This window comes from Chenopodium quinoa, unplaced genomic scaffold (assembly GCF_001683475.1).
Source record: "Chenopodium quinoa cultivar QQ74 unplaced genomic scaffold, ASM168347v1, whole genome shotgun sequence".
In the NCBI taxonomy this organism is placed as follows: domain Eukaryota; kingdom Viridiplantae; phylum Streptophyta; class Magnoliopsida; order Caryophyllales; family Amaranthaceae; genus Chenopodium; species Chenopodium quinoa.
In genome coordinates, this window is record NW_018742238.1 from 855,902 (window position 1) to 866,112 (window position 10,211).

At 35.8% G+C, this 10,211-nt stretch overlaps 2 protein-coding genes and 1 non-coding gene across 3 annotated transcripts; 1 reads left to right on the plus strand and 2 right to left on the minus strand.

Moving 5' to 3' along the window:
• Positions 1-852: 852 nt before the first annotated feature.
• Positions 853-3,861, minus strand: LOC110735191 (probable mediator of RNA polymerase II transcription subunit 37c). Its single transcript, XM_021915365.1, has 2 exons — positions 3,478-3,861; positions 853-2,753 (listed from the first exon to the last, which is right to left on the minus strand). Exons 1-2 carry the CDS (start codon positions 3,689-3,691, stop codon positions 1,015-1,017), a joined length of 1,953 nt encoding a protein of 650 aa, XP_021771057.1. The 5' UTR covers positions 3,692-3,861; the 3' UTR covers positions 853-1,014.
• Positions 3,862-4,085: 224 nt separating this feature from the next.
• On the plus strand, positions 4,086-4,157 carry TRNAP-AGG. Its single transcript has one exon. It is a non-coding gene; the product is annotated as a tRNA-Pro (tRNA).
• A 4,201-nt stretch (positions 4,158-8,358) lies between these two features.
• On the minus strand, positions 8,359-9,237 carry LOC110735716 (putative F-box/LRR-repeat protein At5g02700). Its single transcript, XM_021915902.1, has 2 exons — positions 8,932-9,237; positions 8,359-8,769 (listed from the first exon to the last, which is right to left on the minus strand). The coding sequence occupies exons 1-2, from the start codon at positions 9,235-9,237 to the stop codon at positions 8,359-8,361; spliced, it is 717 nt and encodes a 238-aa protein (XP_021771594.1).
• Between the last annotated feature and the right edge of the window lie 974 nt (positions 9,238-10,211).

Below are 10,211 nucleotides of genomic sequence, written 5' to 3' on the forward strand. Positions count from 1 at the left end.
AATCATTCGATCTCGGTGCCCGTGGACGTAGCTATCACATCGATAGTGAACCACGTAAATTCTTGGTGTTGTTCTTATTGTTTGCATTGAATTTCTTTATTGTTTTCTTGTTTGTTTACGACCTTTGCTTCCGCTGTCGCACAACAATTTCAATATCTCTCTTTTGTGGTTAATTTGAATGGGTATTGTTTAGCAGACAAACTTGTGATTTGAATCTTGCATTATGTTGCATCTTCTTTTTTTTTTTTTTTTTTTTTTTTTTTTTTTTTTTGTTTTATATTTTTTTTTTATAATTGCTCATCTTGTCCGAGTTTGATGTCATACAACAATTTTTGTGATACATAGTCCCAAATCCCAATGGTCTAAAGTACATGCAATAGGCATTACATCTGCCACTCGATGTACTTTAGAGCCATATTTTCTGTTGAGCTGCTGCAACTCATGTATATGGGAATTCAATTGTCATTACTCATTGGACATCATTTTCCATCAATGGCCGATTTGGATCAAAAGTGAAAGGGACCAAGATTTAAATCTTCAACCTTTAGATAAAAATATTGATACTTAACCACCGTTTACATAAGGCAACGGTAGTTCACACAATCATTTATTAATGTCCTGAGAAATCCAATTAGTTAGTTTTAAATAATAATACGACAGTGGCTGATGGCCTACATTTAGCCTTCAGAGAAACATCAGCAGGTATTGACAACTTAGATTCACTCTGTAGATCTCTGACGCGATATGTACCTTCAAATCTATAGTCAAGATTAGAAGATGAATTCCCTTGGAGAAATGACGGTTATCTAGTGATTTCCAATTCCTTGCCCAAAAATATAAAGAAAACAACAGTGCAATGAAACCGTAGCTGCTAACTGCAGCAAATTACCATTTAACGCCAAAAGGAAATTACAAAAGATTCACAAAAACATCTTAGCAGGTCTTAAATTTTCATCATCCAAGACATCTAAACACTAAAACAAACAGAACCCAAAACTAGACAAATCAAAGAGCTTAGTCGACCTCTTCAATCTTAGGGCCAGCGCCAGTTGCACCAGCTGAAGGACCATCGTCATCCATAGCACCACCCATATCAGGACCAGCACCTGCACCCTGGTACATCTTAGCAATGATGGGGTTGCAGATACCCTCGACCTCTTTCATCTTATCTTCAAATTCATCAGCCTCAGCCAGCTGATTACCATCCAACCATTGGATAGTCTGCTCAATTGAATCTTCAATCTTCTTCTTATCAGCCTCTGACAGCTTTGATCCGATCTTCTCATCCTTCACTGTGTTCCTCATGTTGTAGACATAGTTCTCCAAGGCATTCTTGGCTTCAACCTTCTTCTTGTGCTCCTCATCATCAGCCTTGTACTTCTCAGCCTCTTGAACCATCTTCTCGATTTCCTCCTTGGACAACCTACCCTTGTCATTGGTGATTGTAATCTTGTTCTTCTGTCCGGTGGTCTTGTCCTCAGCGGAAACATTCAAGATACCGTTGGCATCAATGTCGAAGCAGACATTGATCTGAGGAACACCCCTGGGTGCTGGAGGAATGCCAGAAAGCTCAAATTTACCCAACAAGTTATTGTCCCTGGTCCTGGTTCTTTCTCCTTCATAGACCTGGATCAACACACCAGGCTGGTTGTCGGAGTATGTGGAGAATACCTGCTCCTTCTTGGTAGGGATGGTGGTGTTCCTTGGGATAAGAACAGTCATAACACCACCAGCAGTCTCAAGACCGAGAGATAGAGGAGTAACATCCAAGAGCAGTAGATCCTGGACCTTCTCATTGCCTTCACCACTCAAAATCGCGGCTTGGACAGCAGCACCATAAGCGACAGCCTCATCTGGGTTGATACTTTTGCAGAGCTCCTTCCCGTTGAAGAAATCCTGCAATAGCTGCTGCACTTTGGGAATTCTAGTAGACCCACCAACAAGAACAACATCATGGACATTGCTCTTGTCCATCTTAGCATCCCTCAAACACTTCTCAACAGGTTCCATACACTTCCTGAACAAATCCATGTTCAACTCCTCGAAACGAGCACGAGTAATGGTTGAGTAGAAATCAATTCCTTCAAAGAGAGAATCAATCTCAATGGTAGTTTGAGCAGTAGATGACAAAGTCCTCTTTGCCCTCTCACAAGCAGTTCTCAACCTCCTAAGAGCCCTTGGGTTTCCACTAATATCCTTCTTGTTCTTCCTCTTAAACTCCTGAACAAAGTGATTCACCATCCTGTTATCAAAATCTTCACCACCAAGATGGGTGTCTCCGGCAGTAGCTTTTACTTCGAAGATACCCTCCTCAATAGTAAGAAGTGATACATCAAAAGTACCACCTCCAAGATCGAAAATAAGCACATTCTTTTCACCAACACTGCTAGCCTTCTTGTCAAGACCATAAGCAATAGCGGCCGCAGTTGGCTCATTGATAATACGCATAACATTCAAGCCGGAAATAACACCAGCATCCTTAGTGGCCTGACGCTGAGAGTCATTGAAGTAAGCAGGGACCGTAACAACAGCATTCTTCACAGTCGAACCAAGGAAAGCCTCTGCAATTTCTTTCATCTTAACAAGAACCATCGACGAAATCTCTTCAGCAGAAAACTGCTTCTCTTCACCCTTGTAAGAAACCACGATCATAGGCTTGTCGGCCGGGCCGGCAACTACCTTGAATGGCCAATGTTTCATGTCACTTTGTACCGAAGGATCGCTGAACCTCCTCCCAATCAACCTCTTTGCATCTGCAGGCAAAGATGCACCATTACATCAGAGACTGTTCAACTTTAACTCCTCATAAACATGTTACATCCAACTTCATACTATCGATCAATGCATTGTACAAGGAATAATCAGGATATTTCTAATCATTATTTGAAAAACAGAGCATAAGATTAAATTTCAGCCCTTATCACATTAATCATATCTACATTATATTTCAGCAAAAACAATTCAATAAAAATTACACATCCTTAACTATTATAAACAATACAGGTCGAAGCAATTCAGAATTACAAACTAAACCCACCAAAATCAATTTAAAAAAAAAAATTGAAACCAACGCAATATAATTAAAAATCCAGATCATGAAAATTACAAGTAAACATAAACCATCATTTTGATTCTTTATTCATGCAATCATATTGATTCAAACACGTTACAATTCTACCGAAAATCAACAGTTAACACAGACATGAATCAATTTCCAAAAACAAATTTAACAGAATTAAAATAAAAAGAAAACCAGCAAAATTAAATCAACCAATAATTTAACAATAATTAATTAATTAATTAATAAATTACTAGCAATGCAAATTCCTATTTCATAAAAACCAAAACACATATAATAGAATAAACAACGATTAAAAAAAAAGTACCTTAAGAAAAATCCAATTAACTTAATTGAGAATATAAATCACAAGCAATGCAAACTCAGTAAAACCAAAACAAGAAGAAGAGAGAACATACCAAAGACGGTGTTGGTGGGGTTCATGGCAACCTGATTCTTAGCAGCATCACCAATCAAACGCTCAGAATCAGTGAAAGCAACATAAGACGGCGTCGTTCTGTTACCCTGATCATTAGCAATGATCTCAACACGGTCGTGTTGCCATACTCCGACGCACGAGTAGGTCGTGCCGAGATCAATTCCGATTGCAGGACCTTCTCCTTTACCCGCCATTAAAACCAAATTCTAAGAGCTCAAAAATTTAATAGGAAAAAAAATTAAGAATTGAGATTTGAGTGTTTGAATTGAAAGTTTTTCACAAGTTTTTGGACAGACAATTGATTGATGGAGGAAGGAGGAGGAGAGTGTATATATAGGAAGGGTTTTTTTTTTTTTTTTTTTTTTTAAGTTTTCTAGAATTTTCGTTGGAGTGAAGGTTGTAGAAATAAGTGGAACGTTCTTGTAAAAAAAAAAAGAAAAAAAGAAAAAGAAAAAGTAGAATGTTTTTTTCTGGATTCTTCGGTAACTCGTCGACATTATTTTATTTTTTTTCCAGATGAAGAATAGTTAGGATTATTGTTTAAATTTTTGTTTTAAATTGTTAAAATTTGAAAATGGATTACATAAAGGGCATTTGGTCTAGTGGTATGATTCTCGCTTAGGGTGCGAGAGGTCCCGAGTTCAATTCTCGGAATGCCCCACAGTAGTGACTTTTTTCTTTGTATTTTATCTGAGGTCTCGATTTCAATTCCCGAATGCGCTTGTTTAAATAATGTGAAGATCGGGCTGGGCCTTAACAAGCTTTTGCGGACTGGGTTAAAACAATAATATACTTCGTATGTGTATAATTACTTTTTTTTTATTAGAGGTCTCGATTTCAATTCCCAGATGCCCCTGTTTAAATAATGCAAAGGCCGGGTTGGGTACTTGGGTTAAAGATTCAGCCCAACTAGCGGGCTGGGCCCTAACATGCTTTTGCGGACCGGGATAATTAAAATAATAAATGTATATAATTATCAATAATTCTTGGGTATACCTGATCCACAATAAACTTATTGTAAACCAAAGGTCTCACGTGCCAAAGCAAGCAGCAAAACACATTATTTTAAACATTAACTATATCAATTTGACCCCATTTACCTAGAGGTCACTATATACAAAAATAAGGTAATTATATCAAATTATATAAATTTTGACGACATTTAAACAGAGATCACTATATATAAAATAAAGGTAACAATAACAATTTTGACGACGCTTGCACATAAGTCACTATATATAAAAATAATGTAACTTTATCAATTTTGACGACCTTTACACAAAGGTCACTATATATAAAAATAAGGTAACAATATCAATTTTGACAACACTTGAACTTAGGTCACTATATATAAAAATAAGGTAACTTTATCAATTTTGACAACTTTTACACAAAGGTCACTACATATAAAAATAAGGAAACTATATCTATATACAAATAGAGGTAACCATATCATTGATAACATGGTTGAACCTTGAATCTGCACATCCCATTACTTCTGAATCAAGTCTTTCACCTCAGAGAAACCAAGGCACCAATGCTCCATACGGATCAATCTTCTGGCAAGTAATGTTCTGCATGACCATATTTTTTTACTAAAATTAGAAAATCCAACTTATGCAAGATTAAACAAGGTATACTACTTTTCCCTCAAAAAAAAAAAAAAAAAAAAAAAACATCGTATACTGCTTTTTGAGGTGCAATGAAGAAAACAAAGTGACATTTGACTCGGCCCATTAATTCATCAAGCTCTAACCATATTTTTTTTTCTTCCAAAAATCTAACAATAACCAAATGAAATTCAGCAAATTTAAAAGTCAAATTCAACTCATTAATTCTCAAAAATGCAATAATATCTGCACCTGAATACAATTGAAATCAATCTAATAAAAAGTATCAAACATTTCAGAAGTAAAAAAACAAAATGCACTCCTTATCAATCAACAAAAGAAAAACGGAGTAAATATTCATCAATTGCCAGAGCAATCAAAATAAAAAAAAAATGAGAAAAAAAATCTGGAAAAAAACTCTGAAATTATCAACTATCATTGACAATAAGTTATAATAAGATTTTCATGCTTCACTAATTTGATCGGCAAAATTCAAAATCACACTAAGGAATAAGGATCTCAGTCGCTAAGAACTAACAAGAGAAGAATTAAACAACTAAAAAACAAATCGATTAACAACAATCAACAAATCGATTAACAACAATCAACAAATCGATTTACAACAGTCAACAATAATTAAATAGGCAATTTAACCTAGCCAATCGAAAAACAAAAATAGAGAAAGAGGCAGAACAACTTACCTTCAACGAAATAATAGATTCTGGAACAAAAATACTTGAATCACAGAGATCGCAGACAAATTATAGCATATTTAATGATAAGATCACGAAATTCCGCCGAAGCCTAGTCACCATCTCCGCCGCATCTTCGCCGCCGAACGTCGTCGAACCTCCATTATCAACCTCGAAGAAAGAGAAATTTTAAAAAATCAAACAGGAAATCGCAAAATCAAACATAATCGAACAAAATTGATGAAAAAAGTCGAAAAAATTGATGAGCAAAAGTCGCAAAATCACACTGGAAATCGAACAAAATTGATGAACAAAACACGCAAAATCACACAAGAAACGAACAAAATCACAGGAAAAAAATTTGATAAAATTGCCAACTAAAATCGAAAATACGAAACAAAATCCAGATAAAAAATCATGCAAATAGCTTTAATTGAAGAAAAACAACGATTAATCAGCTTAAAAATGTAGAAATCAACTCGGAAACAAAATTATACCAGGAATTGGTTGATTATTGCAATTTGCATTTGAAGAACGAAAGCCTCTTCTCCTCCTAAATGTTCCACCGCCTCTGGTTAACGCCATTGAAGAAGAAATTAAGCAATCTTCAAATTCAATTAGAAATTTGAGCTTTAAAGAGAGAGAAAGTAGAGAAAGAGGAGCTTAGAAGAGAGAGAAAGTAGAGAAAGAGAGAGAAAATGAATGAGGTGCAAAAATTGTGCTTTTTGTTGGATCATATAATCTTGCGCACGTGACAATTTCTGGTCCACATTAAATTTAATGTGGACCAGGTTTATTTAAGAATAAATATATAACTATTTGAGGACTGATGAGAGTGATGTCTAATTAATCTACTTTAAGATATGAGAATAGATGATTACTCAAATGTTTTTAATTAAGATAGCACTACTACATACAAATGTATAATTTCCCCCTTAGATATACGATTAAATGATAATGATATAGTATTGAGCTTCAAGTCTTCATTGATTTATGTATGATCAATTTGATTCTATATATTATTTTTTTATGATTCTAAATAATTGTTAATTGATTGACCTTTTTTCCACCTCATTATTATTATTAATATCACAATTCTATATTCAACGGAGGAGGGATATTACAGACATTTTAGGTAGACAACAAGTCCTCCCCCCATCCCTTATACTTAGTATAAAGATCTAGGAAAGTGTACGTTGAGTTGCCTATTGATTCCAAAACATAAAATTACTAGATGAAGCCCGTGTGATGCACGATTTGTTTGTATTTTTCAAATAAAATATTTTACTAAATATATATAAACTTAGTCCTTCACAAACAGTGTTAATAATGCAATATTTGACTCCAAATTAAGCCTATTAAATGCATTGAAGGCTTGAAGCATTATTATACTGATTTATGAGCCACCCTAACTTGAAAGAAGTCTTAGGTCATCTAAACGACAGGGCCGTCTCTATAAGAGTTGCCAAATTACACGTAACGTCTTCATCTTTGACCGAGCTCTCAACTTCAAATCCTCGTACGTGATGCCACCAACATTTGTCGCAACTCTTCTCACAACTTTCATCTTGAGATTTCTTGGTTAATTTTTGACACATTTCCTAAAAATCAAACATAATGTAAGCATTGACGTCTATTATTTCAACTTATCAAGTGAATGAATAATCTATTATCTTGACGAAATCATGTTGAAGACCGTGAATAGTTAAGGTGGTTGCACAAGTTCTCCAAATTAAGCCATCAACGAATCCAGCTGGAATATGAAGCTGCTGCAGATAGATTTCTAAGTGAACATTATGCTGTCATAAAGCCTCATTAGCTCCAAATTCCTTGGGACAAAATCAAATAAAAAGCACGCGGTTTGTTAAAGGACCAACTTAACAAAATAAACTATTGATATATTGTAAAATTTTAAGAAACAGAGAAGATTTCAAAATCACCTTCTATACAAAACAATCTAGATTTAGACAAACCACATGTCCCAATTGAGCCATCTGTTCAGTTAATCCCCTCAATTGGATAATCCACGGACCGTTGAAATTGTAAATCGTACCAAGTTGAAAATTCCAAACCCGTAGGTGATGATGAGTTAAATAATGGCAACACCGGGAATTTCATCCCCGACATAGTGGAACTGCCTTAGGCTAGGACAGTTGATGAAAATCTTTTTCGGACCACCACCTTGAAACTTGAAGCACTCCAAATCTGGACAATCAATATCAATCTTCTTCACTTGAATACCTTTGTAAAATTTACGAATAGAAAAAGATAATTTCCTCAGATGATGATTAGCCGCTCTAAGTATTTGCACCATCTAAACAAGTCAATTCTATACTAAGTTCGACCTCCTCAAGGAGTGGAAAAGTATCTAGGTCTACAAAAAGATTAAGCGGGCTAACAAAACTTTGAGAAGACATGGTCAGCTCTCTGATACTACCACAAGCAGCTGGAGTAAACTCACATGTCGTAAAAGCATCGCTCTTGAAACACTCAAGACCAGTGTGATCCATTCTTTCATTTTTTATCAACAAAAGCTTCCTGTCTTTAGTAAGTCAATTTTTAGCGTGAGTGCTCGGGATAGGGGGGGTAAGCCTGCTCCTCGTGGAAGCTATACTCCGCTGTTGGTTGAATCCTTCTATTAGAGAGCCAATCATAATTTTCAAGAAAAGTAGCTTTCTTTAGCCTAGGAAATACCGAAAGCTCAAGGGTTTCAATCCAATATGTGCAATGATCAAACTCTAAAATTTCAATCGCAGGACTAGAGCGCGTTGTATTCATTACATCACCCTTGTCGATCACAACATACGATAAGGACAAGTACTGCAGAGAGGAAAAGGCAATCGACATGTTGCTAGAAAACTTGCATCCATGTACATTAAGGGAACACAATCCTTTAGAAGCCAGAACAGAGAAGTAGATACTGTAATAAACAGAATCCTCATCGATTTCCTTCCACCCAGCGTCTTTTGTCTGTACAAACAAGCACAATTCTTCAACTATACTTAGTCTTGTGACCAACTCAATCAAGTGATCAACGCGGGAGAAACATATGGAATCACTTACTGCCACATACAATGCTAACTTTTGTACGCGTAATTTATTTTGTATCAGTTAGGACAAGTGATCATCCACAAAATCCATAAAATTCTCCCTTATTTCATCAATATCAGGCTCTTGCCCACCTTCAAGCAATTTCAGTCCAAATAAGTTATGATCTAAATTTACAAAGGGGGCAATGGGGTATGAACTGCAAACACTTTTCCAGGTCTTGGACAATACAGAACTTCGACCTGCATCTTTCAATGGAAGTTTATCTAGTATCACATGGAGAACATGTTCCGGCAACCACGAGATCCGATCAAAGCTTTCATTCTTGCTCATAACGCACATCCTCTTCTCACATAACCTTAAAGCTACTCGATCTTCTCTATTGTCCATCTCTTTTTCTTTAGGAAAATAAATAATATATGGATCAGCCATACATATTTTTAGGTGAAAAAAAAGGGTCCAATTTCATAGTTTCATCCAAACATCAATGGTAAATTTAATTTTATTATCAAATTAGGTTCAAAAAATCATATAATTTTGTTGGAAGTTCTTGATATAAAACAAGAGTGTTAGAAGAAAAAATGAGAGAGAGATGAAGGGGAAATATCCCATTTTGGTGGGGGGAAGAGGTTTTCTCCTTATTTATATATTGTAGTATCTTAGTACTACTTAGTTGAGTGACTTGAAAGTGGGTGTTGTACCACATGCGCGCGCGCGCGCCGACCTGGACCAGACTTGGAGAATGCGATGCGCATGCGTGGGTCCATTTTACCTTTTTAGAGAAATTTTATTTGACAGAATATTCCTTAATTTATTCCGGCTTTGACTGTTTCTGACTGTTGGGAATCAGTGATTAATTCCTTAATTAATCTAGCCGTTTTTGACTATTGATATAGCCGGTCATTATTCTCCTTAATTGTTGCAGCAGTTTCCTTATTTTATGCTTGCCTGCCTATATAAGCTCAGTCTCTCTTCAGCAAAAATACACAGAAATTCGTACCACTCTCTCTTCTCTAAAATACAAATACTGTTCTTCGTAATATTCTGAATTCCAGTCGGGTTTGTGAGTGCACATAAACTCCGGCGCCGTGCTTATCCTGGAGGGCGACCGCTTCTTGTCTACTGCACCGGGAGGTAGCGTGTAATCGTCTTTTAGGTCAGTGGTTCACCACGACACGACTACTGTTCTTTCTGGTTCACGCATCAAGAGATAAGTTCTTTCTGTTTTACTGCTTATAGTACAATAAATTTTAGGAAAAATATATGTAAAAAAAAAGAGGTACAATTAGTTAGTTCCATTCAAACTTCACAGGTAAATTTAATTCCATTATCAAATTAGGCTCAAAATATCATATAACTTTATG

Excerpts from the sequence above, each read along its gene's own strand:
- LOC110735191 (XM_021915365.1), bottom strand. The coding sequence starts at position 3,691 with ATGGCGGGTAAAGGAGAAGGTCCTGCAATCGGAATTGATCTCGGCACG. Across the intron at positions 2,754-3,477 it reads CCCCACCAACACCGTCTTTG|ATGCAAAGAGGTTGATTGGG; the intron begins GTATGTTCTCTC and ends CTTTGCCTGCAG.
- LOC110735716 (XM_021915902.1), bottom strand. The coding sequence starts at position 9,237 with ATGGACAATAGAGAAGATCGAGTAGCTTTAAGGTTATGTGAGAAGAGG. Across the intron at positions 8,770-8,931 it reads GGGAGAATTTTATGGATTTT|ACAAAAGACGCTGGGTGGAA; the intron begins GTGGATGATCAC and ends TTGTTTGTACAG.